This window comes from Manis pentadactyla, chromosome 9, assembly GCF_030020395.1.
Source record: "Manis pentadactyla isolate mManPen7 chromosome 9, mManPen7.hap1, whole genome shotgun sequence".
NCBI lineage: Eukaryota > Metazoa > Chordata > Mammalia > Pholidota > Manidae > Manis > Manis pentadactyla.
The window spans coordinates 26,598,002-26,612,542 of record NC_080027.1 but is presented as its reverse complement, the minus strand read 5'-3'; the positions used below and the strand labels follow the sequence as shown (position 1 = coordinate 26,612,542).

At 35.9% G+C, this 14,541-nt stretch overlaps 1 protein-coding gene across 7 annotated transcripts in view; it reads right to left on the bottom strand.

Moving 5' to 3' along the window:
* The window catches only part of NOX4 (NADPH oxidase 4), a 155,451-nt gene that overhangs the window by 70,608 nt on the left and 70,302 nt on the right, over positions 1–14,541 (bottom strand). For all 7 annotated transcript variants that reach the window (XM_036923258.2, XM_036923251.2, XM_036923252.2 and 4 more), the window contains one exon: positions 6,972–7,032. In XM_036923258.2, coding sequence (XP_036779153.1) covers positions 6,972–7,032 — 61 coding nt within the window. The remainder of the gene's footprint in view (positions 1–6,971; positions 7,033–14,541) is intronic.

Below are 14,541 nucleotides of genomic sequence, written 5' to 3'. Positions count from 1 at the left end.
CTTCAGCTACTGGCCTACTTCTATATTTCACTTAACATCCAAATTCCTTAGAATTTACCCAGTGGTGTTTAGGCAAATATTTAATAGCCAGTTAAAAAAATTTTTTTTTAATCCTTACTGCACAGTGTTTGTCAATTTCTGTGGCGTAAATACATTGTGGATGACTTAAAGCCATCAAACTTGACTCCACTGAACTAGAGCTGGAAGAGAAGCCCACAATGATCCAGTGAGCTCACAGGAGCTCAGCCCAACATATCAACAGATTGGCCCATATTTACCACCTTGACTTCTTTATCATCCTACTTCAGTCAGGCTTTTGTTTCCAACACTCCATCTAAAACACAGCTCCCAAGATGATTAGTTCAGCCCTCACTTTATTCTACTTCTCAGCAGTATTTGTTTCAATGGACCAATTCTTTTTTGAAACCCTGTCCTATGGGGGCCAGGATTCAGACTCTGCCAGCTCCTCTCTTACCTCTCTTACTCCTTTTTTTAGCCACCTTTTCAGGACTCAGTGTGTTGAAACGTCTTGGAGCTCAGTCCTCTTTCTTTCTATACACATTTCTTAAATTAATAGTTTTGATGGGACAGGGCCACCCTTTGGGAAGTTTTGAGAATTTGTGGAGGCAATTTGGTTCTCATAATGATGATTAGAATTTACTGAAGTTTAGAGAATAGGGATCAGAGACACCAAATATCCTGCAAGGCTGTGGAGAATGCTGTGCAACATAGAATTCTCTCACTTCCTGCATGCTTTTCAAATGAGTTGCTAGATATTCACGTAAATGAAAAACTCATTTGTAATTGTAAAAAAGTACATAGTTTTTCATTTTTTTTTGCAGGATTTTAATATGCACTGTAATTCCCAGGATTGCAGCCACTCAATAAATCAAAGTAATATTACTCTCGTGTACTCTGCTGTGTCTAGAACTTAACAAAAGATGCTTAGCATTTTGGAAATTGCATCATAAAGAAAGACAGCTATGGTAGTATTTCAACTGTACTGGGATCCTGTGTTTAGAACTATTTCATTCATGTGGGTACAAGTCATCTATTTCATTATGACTTCTTGTGTAGTCATGCTTGAAAATTTAACTATGGAATGAAGTCACTTATTATAAATTATCGTAATAGTGCCTTTATGCTACAGTTAGGACATCACATTGATTTTTAATACATTATTTGTGAATATCTGTAAGTTGCATTTTTAAGAAAGTAAAGTGGGCATATAAAATGTTACAAGAAAAGGTATTGGATCTCACATGACTGAGAATTACTGCGCTAGGTGATCAATCTATCCAGTTTCAAGGCTTTAAATCCATGACTATACTAATGATTCCCAAGTTTAGCTCTCTCCAGACCTCACCCTGCCCTTCAGACACACACATGCAAATGCCTGTTCAGCCTCACTTCTTGGAAGTCTAAAAGGCATCTCAAATTTAAAATGTCCAAGACTGAACTTTGAATATCCACTCTTGTCCCCTCTCAATATGCCAAAGTGTTCCTTATCTCAATAACCATCAGTACAGTACAGTCCCACTTACTTATGGAAGCTAAAAACCTTGGAGTTATCTTTAGTCCCTAACTTTTTTTACATCCCACCTCCAGTGAGTCAATAAAACATGCCAGATATACCTTCAAAATCCATCAGCTTTTTATGACCCCATCACTGCCACCTTATGTGTAACTAGCATTTTCTCTTGTCTAGATATCAGCAAGAGCTTCCCCTTAACTCATCTCCTAATGTCCACTCTGGCCTACCCCCTCATATTCTCCACACAGCAGCCAGGATCACCATTTTAAAGTGTGAGTCAGACCCTAATCAAAATCCTCCAATGGTTTTCGATAACATTTATAATAAAACTGAAGTCTGCAAGTGATCACCACACCTGGTCCGTGGACATTCTCAGACGTCATTCCCTACCACATTCCCACCTATTCATTCAGCTCCAGCAACTCTACTTCTTGCCGGTCCTTGAACACAAGCATGTGATTGTTCCAGGGTTCACACACTTCCTTTCGTCTCCCCCACAAACCACTCCTTTGGATTCCATGCTCTGTTCCAAGAGACTTTGTCGACCTCCTATAATAGTCCAAGTCAGCCAAAACCAGGAAAGGATTCTACATCATTTAAATGGAAGGAATTTAATGCAGGGAACTAGTGACTCATGTAAGGAAAGAACTGAGAAGCCAGTTAGAAGATAGCGAGAAAATCCAGAAAGGAGCAAGAAAGTCATACATCCCTAGGCTGGCGGGACAGAGGGTGCAGGTGAGGCCAGCAGAACCTATAAATCAAGGCCGTGTGGCAGGGAATAGAACCACTGCTGAAGCATCTCTAAAGTGATGAGTGATCCCCCTCCTCCAGTGAAAAAAGCTTCACCTGTTTTCTATAATGCTCAGAACTCTTTCCCCTTTCTCCTTAAACTCAGTCTTTAAAAAAAAACAATAACCTCCCAACCACAGGGTAGTAGCTATTAGTACAAAATATGGACTTCAGAGCCGTGCCTTTTTATCTCGGTCAGATTAGAACCCAAGTCCTCTCGCAGCCTAGCAGGTCCCATCCCCGCTCATCTCTCCCATCTCAGGTCTTACCGCTCTCCCTCTCACAGTCACTACTCCAGCCCGCTGGCTTCCTTCCTGCTCCTTGAATATCCAGACTTACTCCCACCTCAGGGACTTTGCACTTTGTTTCCTCAACGACATTTCTTCCTGAATCCACCTGGCTTACTCGCTCACCTAAGCATTACCTGCTCAGAAAACTCATACCTAAACACCCTGTCTAGAATAGTGCTACCACCCTCACTCCCTGCTGTTCTTGATTGCTCATCACTACCTGCCACATTAAATGCTGCTCTGCTTTGTTGTGTATTGGAGGTCTCTACTGCCTAGAACACAATCTGTCTTAGGAGAGCGGGGACCTTGTCTGTTTTGGTCAATACTGCATCTCCAGAGACTAGTGACTGGCACACAGTGTTGAATAAATATTTAATTATTAGCCAAATGAACAAATAGTTTAAAAGTTATCTTCCACAAATGACCACCATTGCCATTTGCTAGTCATAGCAGTAACAACAACAGGAAGTATTTCTAGTAACTCCTTTGTAGACATAGTAATTAATGATTCATATTCATTATGGGCTTAGATGAAAGCTTACTCTGTGTGAACATGAATTATACAAAACCCCCATGATATTTCATATATCCAAATATGATTTGTGGTGTTCAAAGAAATCAGTATGCTCAAGCTTATTTTGGATTTCCTCTTTTGCCATGTCCTTCAAAACGGGCCCAGTATTCAGTAGGAATACTTTTGTTTGTTTGTTTTGCAGCAACCAGAAGCCATTCATGACACAAATAATGTAAGGTGGATGCCAGAATTGTTCCAAAACATGGTATAATTATAAAATAATAACATTATAATTTAGTGTAGTCATAATCAGACTTACAAGGAGCTCCCCAAAATGAAAAAAGAACAAAAACAAAAACAAAAACAAACAACTTGAAATACATTACACACATTCCATTTTGGTCTTCTCAAAAAAATCAGCTGGATGAAGTATAAAACACATCCGGCTAATCCAGTGATATAGAGACAGACACACAGAGGTATTGGCTCTTTTTCGGCCTAGTCTTCAGCAAAGCTCTAAGATCTTGTACTGTGAATATCAATGTATTACATGATCAAGACAAATCCATGGTATTATATAGCCTTGCCTTCCTATTTTTAATCCTTTAAGTGAACCATATCTTCTGATTGTAGCAAGATTTTCCAGTACACAACATGGAAATTGATACCCAAGATTCAAGGAAAAGCTATTATGTGATATATACAATGAGCTTTTGTTGCATGTTTATCCAATTTTCAATCATTGATTATTGAATGGAAAAATGCTAACATTTTTAGATTAATTACATGAGGATATTATGTAAGCTACTACTGAGACCACTACAATAACCATTATCTCAGACACTACTCAATAGTAATGACATCTAATACAGATAGTAACAAAACTTTTTGAGCAGTTAGAATGAAAATCAAGCCAATAGGCAATAGGCGACCATATATTTGAAATTCTAGAAGCATAACTGATTCTAGAAGAGCAACAAAATATTAACTCAATTCAAAGAGAAATCTATTTGGTAATTGAATCTACCCCCTTCACCATTATCATTTTAAGAAAAAAAACTTGAATTGTGTTTAAGAGGTCTGAAGAGTCTTCTGAATTTAAAGAATCCTTCTCTTTAAATTACTTATGAGATGTAACTAGAGGCCTGGTTAAAATAAAAAACCAGACAACAAATATGAAACTTGGATGCCTCCTTAACCTGTCCTTTATAGCTGCTTCAATTGCTTCTTGGGTAATCTATAATTGGATGTAGCCTTGGGAAGATCATCTATGAGGCAGTCTTAAACCTGTTCTTTAGACTTGCCCAGACACAGCATAGTTCAGGGAAGAAACAGTAACTATAAAACATCTCTAAGTCAGTTTAGAAAAGTAAGCCTCCAATATTCAACTTTTTAAGCACCTCTTACATATTTCCTACACTTACTGCTCTTAAATACTGAGTTTTAATCAGTTCTCTCAGACAAAAACCAATGATCCTAGATCTCAGGAGTAATATTCCTGTTTTCCTTCTATAATTGTAATTTCATTGTTTTAAGACAGCTAAATCTTTTTTGGAACTACAGTAAAAGAATTATTTAGGGATTTTATTCATGAATGCTTTTTCCAAATCCACAAATATTTAAAGTCAACAACCAGGAAGGTCTATTAATTGAAAAGCATCTGACTAGAATTGAAGTCTTTGAATAGAATGATCTTGTTTCTCCCTCAGTGGCATAGCACATACAAAGTAGGATAAAAGTAAAACTATTAAGTGTTCCTAAAAGAGAAGATGGAAATAAACAATGAGATAATCATTTATTTTAATGAGCTGCTGACAGTAGAAAACAAATTTATGAAGAAACTCAGCTACAATAGCTAGTACTAGTCCATCACAAAGTTTCTGCTTACCCTGATAAATTAAATTATATCTTCGTTGTGCTCGTTTTCCTTCTGATACAGAATTCTATCAACTACCATTCATTATTAAAGTTAATTCTTACTATATGGGGATTCTTACCAAGATAAGAACTTCATCCATTCTTTATTTGCCAAACAGTCCACAACGATTGTGATTATATCAACTAGTTGTGAGCTGATTGTGAAAATTACTATTTTCATACGCCAGTGTTTTTCTAACAATGGACTATCACCATCTCTTTTGAATGCTATCAGATGACCAATTTAAGCCTGAAGTTCATGATTCCAAATAGGTGATTACTGCTCACAGATCTTTTGATTAATTTCATTATTGGCCCATTAAATCCTATGTTGAATATTTTCTCCATTTTCTTTGAATCTCAATTCCAAGCTGGCTGCCCTTTCTGTAGACAAAGAATTTTTGAACTGTTTGATACAAGCTCTTTCAACTATCCTTGTTCCTAAAATATCCCTTTCTTATTATACAATAGCTTGTCCTTTCCTGGTTTTTACAGAAATTCATTCACCTTTTCCAATGCTGCCTTCTCAACCTGTCCTTGCGATCTAGTCCTTCTAGTGCTCAGTTTCCATCTCCAGTCCTCTACTGACTCCTCTGCATTTCTGTACTAACAACTCTTTCCTTGACTCTAACCATCCAACTAGCAAGTTATCAGCACTATTTTCATTATGATGTTCTAAATTCTTTGAATGTTCCTTAATATCTCTAAGTTACTCCAATATCTTGTCAAGGCATTCAAGATCTCCATCAAGATGAAACTAAATGGCCTTTCCATACTACTCCCCAGAACAAAATCTCTGCTTTTGCTAGGTTGACTGACACCCCTTTCTCAAATGTGGTATAATTGTTACCTTCCATAGTTTTTGACAGTGATATGAATTTCACTTAATCATCTGCCTGATTTTCAAGATTCATCCCAAATTCTTTCTTCTGTATGAAGCCTCCCTTATAGCCCTAGATTACTTTGAATGTCCTTTTTTCTGGTTCCCTATAGTTTTCACAAACCAACTGTTACTTTGGTACTAAGTTAAAATATATTTTTATTTATATTTGCATTCATATTTATACCTGAATCCTTTCCTTTGAGTAATGAACCTAAACAACTGGCCAAAAGTTTAATATTTATTATGTCAAGGGAATATAAAACTGAGTAATATTTCTTTTATTTACTCAGAGCTCTTAATGCATCACTCAAATAATTAAAAAATATTTATTGAATAAATAAGTGAAATATTACCAATAGACCTGCTATTAAAAATGACCACCATTCAAAAGATGTTGTAGATTTGCTATGTATACAGGTAATAACAGCATGATAGGTCATGCAAGAACTCAAAGATTTTGTAAGATCTCAATTCCAGGTGTCAATTATTCTGAAGTAAAACCAACCACTAATTTAAAAATCATGTTTTCTAAAAAGCATATTTCAGTTTTCCCACTATGCCAGTACATCTGACAAGTAGACAGAAACCTGCAACTTGCAAGCACATTTTAACCAATTATTGATATCCAAGGTATTCGAATTCCAAAAATGCATCTTTTTTTTTAATGGTTAAATACAGTAGAATATATATTAGTTAACCAATGGCTAGAAATCTACATAATGGGGTTACATGTAAATATTTAAAATAATACAATAAATATATACTATTGGCATGGAAAGTCTTTGATAATATACTATGAAATATAAAAAGCAGGTTACATAGCATAATATAGAGAACCATCTGGTCTTTGTAAATATATCAAAAATGCATCTTAAAAGAAGAAAACATTGATGTCAAACTGTACAAAGAAATAAAACAAAACAATAACTCGAGAATATATACACATTTCTATACATGTGAGTAGTTCTACTATTAAACATATTCAAATTATTTTATGACCCATTATTTTCCCTCTATGTATTTAAAACTCCATGTTCTACATACCTGTCCAATCGCCTACTATTTTAAGATGGACCCCAAATGTTGCTTTGGTTTCAGTAGGACACTAAAAAATAATAAATAAATACTAGAATCAATTCTGAATAATAATTATGTATTACCAGACAATCATTCAATTACAGTTTTCATTCTCATAGCAAGTCCCTCCAAATTAATAGAAAATTAGAAAGAAAAAACTAAAAAACTGAATAGGTCTTAAGGGGAAGAAAAAGTAGTGTCAACCAATCAATAAGATAATAGACATTGTCTAAAAACCCGTAAGCATTTATATAAAACAATGTAATACACAATCTAAAACTGCTAGTATACTACATACGCCTAATAAGCCTTGCTTGCATATCTTTTGAGTTAAAATATTTAAGAGGACACAACTTTTAACAGAGGAAGAAATGGAGCCTAATTCTTTCAGTGTGTTTTTTCTTCCAGATATTATCGTACTTCACATCCTAACAAATTGTGGGGAGAAAAAAAAAGTAATTCTCAATGTGACCAGAGTTTTCCACATCCAACAAGGAAACATCTACTGAAAGAGTTCTCGTTAACTCCCTCCCCTGGTCTCAGAACGATGCAGGATGAAATGGCAAGGGTGTCTGGGGCAGGGAGTGAGTTGTCTTGGGGGAAGAAAAAGTATCTATGGCCCCACCTTAGGAAATGTAAAAAACAGCGACATAGCAAAATTGAGAGGATAATTTTTAGTTCACAATAAAAACATATAAAATCTTTTATTTTCCAGAAATCCAACCTCTTACCCATAATTCCAAAATACACACATCCTGAAAAATAAGTTTTCTCATAACTTATTTGGTGGCACTGTCTGACCTGAATTGATGGGAGGGTAAGGATGGGAGGCTAATACTTCTGTATAAAAATGTATTTTCCTTCAGAAATATCAATTTGTTTAAGAAAGTTCCCTCATACCCTGCTAGAGACCTTACATAATATATGGGATATACAAACCTTTTAAAACCCATGAAATTCTGAATTCTGAAAATACCTCTAGCTGAAGAGTATGGAAAAGGGATCATCTGCCTGTGACTACGAAGCTTTCTTTGAGTACCTTGTCCCAACAGCAGCGCTAAAGGCTTCACTTCGAACATCTCACAAAAACCTTGGAGAGCTGTCTTTTCTATTAAGGAAACTGAGCAACTGAGATTTAAGACTATTAACTTGCCCAAGATCATACGAGTAAAAAGACAAGACAGAGTTTGGATCCAGGTCTATCCGACTTCCCGGTTCCTGACTATGGCAAGTCACTGTCTCCACTAAAGCAAAGACATGTAAAATAGGTAAGGGTTGTATGCAAAATCAAATAGAGTAGGACAGAAAAAAGTATTTGTTGAGGATTCTTAGAAACAATGTAGAACAATATGAATTAAGGGGAAATGGAAATATGGGCTTAAAGTTAAAGCACGGGTGAAAGAAAATGGTAGTGATTTTGAGGGTCCTGTGATGGAGAATGGACTCCATTAAAGCAAATCTAAGATCCTTGAGCTCTCTGTGTTGACCCATGAATGTAGTTCACATAGGGATGTTATAATGACTGAAAGTAAAGGAAGACGAAATGCCATGAAGATATGTAAACTACTCATCAGTCAAGAAAAAAGGTAGAAATCAGTGAAACCCACTAAATAAAAAGGTAGATGCTAATCATTTGTTCATGAAAAATCATAAATAAACTACAAAGCACATGATCTAAGATATGTTCAGGACTGGGAAAAAAATGTGACACAGAATTTCCAAACTATTCTGCAATCAGTGTTCCTAGTACAATTATTACTGCTAAGAGTAGTATAAAATAGCAAAATAAATCAAAATGTTATTAAAATGATATTTAAGTATCACTTAGGCAATTAAAATATTATTCATAATTGTGACTCTACTATTTGTTTCATTTACACTCTGGATTTTAATAACTCTGAGATCAATCAGGTTTGCCATTAGCAAATCTCCAAATAGATGATGGGATCTTCAAAAACCACCCACTATTTTTACTTCATACTTCTTAAGCCTGTCCAGAGCCTCTATGCAGTAAAAGTTGTAGCCTGCAGAAAGCAAGAATCCCAAGAGTTCAAACCTGCCGATCTGATTGTCCACACGTCACTTGATGTTTCCCTCATTGTGAACTAAATCTTAGGTTATAAAAAAATAAATAAATAATTCTAAGCCAAGAAGGTAAGAGAAAAGGGAACAAAAAAGTTAGTCTTGGCATGTCTGCGTGTGCATCTGGCATCTGGCTTTATTTAATCTCACAATATATTCTAAGGGAAAGCATGTATTTTGTGAAATATTCATATCTTTGTTCTATTGTTTCAGTGCAGACATTGTAAAAGATCATCCCACACAATGTTTAAGATCCCCTCAGGCCTAGTAGGGGCCTATAAACCTGCCTCTTGTAAGTGTTGGCCAGAAGTGTCAGGGTAGCTATCCAGGCTGATCTGGTTTTCGATAGATAAAACACAATATTGTTTCTCTTGAAGTCTTGGGCATGATGCCTTTATAAATTACTGATACTTCCTCCAACTAGCTAGGAATTAAGAAGACAGAATTTAGCATAGTCTTTGCCCAATCATACTGCCTCAGATTTGAAGGGGGCCTAGAATGACACAGAATGCCTGAATGGTTTGAAATGACAATAAAGAGCTTAGAATCACATATTAGTAGCTTTGCACAAATGATGTTCAGATTCACTCATAAGGCTTAAAATACAGCATAGCAATCCTTTAATGTTTTCTCACTATCTTTTTAGCAGTTTTTAGAAAATTTCTCAAAGGAAAGAAATAAGAGAGTATTGATATCTCTGGCTATTTTGTTTCTCCTAGAACATTAACAAGTAAATATGTTTATGACAATCTTTCAGTTAAAAAGGTGCAGGATAATAAATGTAGTTAAGTGCACATTATTAAAATAAAACCTGATATTAATGTTTTTTCTATACATAGAAATAAGTTGAGAATACATAATATAATTATTAGGAATATTAACTTCTGGGAAGTAAAATCATAGAGAAAATGAGTACTCACTTGATACACATCCGTTTTTTTTTAAACTTATTGTTAGCCTTTGTAATGTTTATCATTTTAAATGTTCTTAAAGTTTAATTTAATTTCTGAGCTTATTTTAGTCTCACTTAACTTTCCTAGGTGAAGAGAATAGAGCTTGTCTCATGTTGGCCATAATATATGTACCAGAATACACATCACCTAGTTTAAGGATAAGAAAATAAAGTGATAGAATTTGTAACAACAGATCTGGAGGAATGTGCATTTTAATACCCTGAAGAAAAAAAAAACTTTTTCTTTCAAATTGTTTGTTCAATATAGCATTGAGTTCTTAATGTGCTCAAATGACTTAGGATTTTATAACAGTCCCACAAAAATATAAATAGATATTACACAATCATCTTTCATTTGAGAACTAAATGTAAAAATGATGTCATGGTACAATGATTTATTCAACATGGAAAAGAAATTAAAAAGCTGCAGTGCATTTGTTTTTAAATCAAGAGCCTTGCAATAATAAATAAAAGTGATTCTAAAATGGATGTTACCATATTAAATACTAAATGTTCAATGCAACAGATTTGTTAAACCAGAGAAAATGATCACAGAATATGATTTTCTTTAATCATGATGGTCAGGTCTTTCATTTTAACCCATTCTTCTGAAGCTCTAGTTTCACAGTTTCTATGCTTGCTGTACATTTCCACCTGAAATTCACTCTAAGTGTAATATATCTAAAATTGCTGTTATCTTACTTCCAAATTATCTTCTCCTTCTATGTCTGAACATGGAACCTATGTCCTTACAAAACAGAGACACAAATCTTAGAGTAATATCAGGTATATCTCTTCCTATAAGCATTCAATCAATTTTCAAGTCCTTCAAAATAATGTAACCAAAGAAAATGCCTGATTACTTCAATCTGTTATTAACTTTTTGTGTCCTACTAAGGAAAAACACCCACATTCTTCCCTACAGTCAATGGTCAACCACATCTGTCACAAATTCATCCCAAGTTTATATTCCATGTTCCTCTTTGATTCAGCTCCTCCCCTCTTTGATTTAGCTCCAGCTAAACCAACATAGATCAACTAACACATTTTCTGTCCATTCATTTCCCCACTTACTAGTCAACTCATTTAGAATGACTTCATTCCCATTTCTCATACTAAACCCTAGCAGCTCATTAAGGCCTATCTCAAATACCACCATTTTCATAAAGAAATCCTGATTTTCCCTGCCATGAAAATTCCTCACTTCTCTGAACACCCAAGTTACTTGAGCAGTCTTTCTCTTTAATTTTATGTATTTTTTTCTGTATTAATATACTGTAAGTGTCTTAAGATAAGGAACTATTTCTAAAGCATTACTGCATATTCCATAGCATCTTATCCATAGGAGGCATACATTCAAATATCAGTTTAATAAAATACTGGATAATTAACCTGAGAATGAATAAGGACTTCAACAATATGCAACTTTTCTACAGTTTATTCATACATTCAACAAATATTTCTTGAGTATCCACAGTGTTTCAGAGACTTTAACTAGGAGGTCATATAATTTCACAAATGAGGATTGTTCTAAAAGTAGGAGGAGATAATGAGACAGGGGAACAGAATCCACCATGATTAATACAACACTGTTTTGACAAATCTTGACAAATACAACATTTTAATGTTTTCTTGTTTATTTGAAGGGAAAAAAAATAAGTGCTTACTTGTATATTAGCATGAAAAAAATAGACTCAGTCTTAAACAGAAAGAGCCTGGAAGAGTATGTAAATGGAATTTTTACCAACTGTGGTATGTATGCATTTATCTTAACTCCCTCAAAAACACAAGATACTAAAATGATCGTTCAGTGATATATAAATACAAAGCAAAACAGCAACAATAGCATGGGGAGCAATAACAGCAATGGAGGGGTGCCAACAAATTTTGGAAAGATAAAATGCAGATGACACAGTGGTTTGGGAACTCACAGAAAAGTATATATAGGAAGCTGAAATCCCACAGGATCACCTTGAGGAGCCAGTCCTTCTTTTCCTCACAGAGCTAGGGAAGCTCAGGTCTCAGAGGCAACAGGAGGAAATGGAGGTTGGGCTTATTGTTAAGATAACTCTCCCCTACAAACCCAAAGATAAGCAGTCACAGGACCAAAAGGGCTCCAGATGCAGGAATAACCGATACAGTGGAAAGCAGGGCTGAGATGCCATTCATGCTCTCAGTGGGTTATTTAATGAAAGCGTACAGAGTGCCAGCTCAAACTAACCTTCCAAAACTGAGCTCTGCAAATTCTCCTCGGAACCTGCACTCACCACAGCCTTCCCTGTCTCAGGTAGCCCAGCCTTAGTTGTTCAGACCAAAAACCTGGAACACAACCTTGACTATTTCCTTCACCTTCCACACCCAATCTATCAAGAAAGCCTGCTAACTCTAACTTCAAATATACTGAGACTCTGACAGCTTCTTAGCAGCTACACTGTCACCGCCCTGTTCGGAGCCGTCACCGTATGCCGGCTGGGTGACCGCAGTGGCCTCCTAACTGTACTGCTGTTGCTTCTCTCGCTTGCCTTCCTCTCATCTGAACACCACGGTCAGGGTGATCCTGTTAAAAAGTACACCAGAATATGTCATCCTTCTACTCAGAACCCCCTCCAGTGGCTCCCTCCTCACTCAAAGTAAAACCCAAAGTCCTTGCAGTGCCCTATAAAACCCACATAATCTGAGTCCTCATAACTTCTCTGACACTATCTCCTGCCACCCTTCCTTTTCCCTAGAGCCACACTGCCCTCCTCTCTTCCATGCACACGTGCACACACATATACACACACACACACACATACACACCTTACGCAGATGAAGATCAATACATCAAGTATAACTCAGGATGAAAACTGCCTGGTTTGTGAACAGAGAAAAGGGCATGATCTAATTTTCATTTAAAAATAGTCACTCTGGCTGCTTGTTATGATTCAACAGTAGGTGAACAAGGGCAGACAGAGAGAGGCCAGTCAGGAAGCTGTCCAGATGGTAGTGGATTGGACCAGGGTGGCGGCTGTGGAAACAAGGGACATATTTTGAATGTAGAGCCAAGAAAATCTGTGGACATTTTACTGACTACATTTTTCTTGTAAATGACAAAAATCAAGAATGATGTCCAGGTTTTTAGCCTGAGAAACTTGGACGATGGAGTTGGCATAAACTGAAGTGGGGAAGCTGTGGGTGGAATAGCTTTGGAAGGTTGAAGATGAGTTCAGTTTTAGACATGTTCATTTAAAATGTCCTTTAGATACCTACACACAAGTTTCTGGTAGACAATTAGATATATGAGCCTGAATTTTAGAGTTGGAGGCTGGGCAGGAAATATAAATTTGGGAGATGATAGCATATAGATGCATCATTAAGGTTAGATGAGATCTCCAGAAAAAATGAGTTTAGCTAGAAAGGAAAGGGGGCTTAAAGAATGGACACTGGAATGTTCTGATATTTGGAGGCCATGGGCATGACAAGGAATGGCAAAAAAAAAGACAGTAAAAATTAGGAGAAAAACTAGCTAAATGGATGTCCTGGAAGCAAAATGAAAAAAGTGGTTCAATAAAGTAAATGGTCAAATTCTGATGACAGGTCAATTCTGTTGAAGGCTGGGAAGTGGCCATTGGATTCAGCAATAACGTGGTCATAGCTGACCCTGGAAATATTTTAGTAGGGTGCTATGGGCACAAAACTGGTGGGCTTAAGAAAGAATGAGAGGAAAGGAATTAAAGAACTGAGAAATGGGGTACTAGCTAGAAGGAGATGTGAGTCAAGAAAGGAGCTTTTATTCATCATTTTCTTGTTGGTACTTAGCTAAAAGGAGGTATCCAAAAATACTGCTTGAATAAATCAAGTTTAATATTAAACAGTTGGTTTTCTCTGAATACACTGACCTATTTAAGTTCATATTTATCATGCAGATTCTCATTAGGCACTAAAGGAATATTTTCTTTTCTCTTGGAAAAAAGCCAACTAGAGCAGTTAGATATTTAATTTTCAGAGAATTCTGATATCCTGTTATGTTTTATGAATATGAGTGAACTTCTGGGGCAATTTCTCCCACTGTGTCTGATCCATGGTTAAAACACAGTGTTGCCTTGTTAATCTATCATCTATCCCAGCTGAGTATCTAAGCTGTCCAAGCAAAAGATTAATGAAACCCTAGAGAAAGGCAATTTTTAAGAATTACATAGATGAGATCAAGACCCAAGATCAAAACAGCTGATGCAGACTTCCTGGTTGTATTTAATCCCGTGGAATTAAAAATATAATAATTACAAAAAAAATGTCACCAATATTTAAGAGATGCATGGCCTTTCTTGTCTGGTTTTCACTGAAAACTGGAAAGACTATTAAAGTGACTAGTTTAGAGATTAAAAACACAAAGCAGGAAAATGATGGCCAGTGCAGGCACGCTATGTGAAAGTACAGACAATAATAAACTAACAGCTAGACTTGCCTCTGACTCATGGAAAAATATGTGAAATCAGGTTATCCAAGCTTAAAAATAGTGAATCA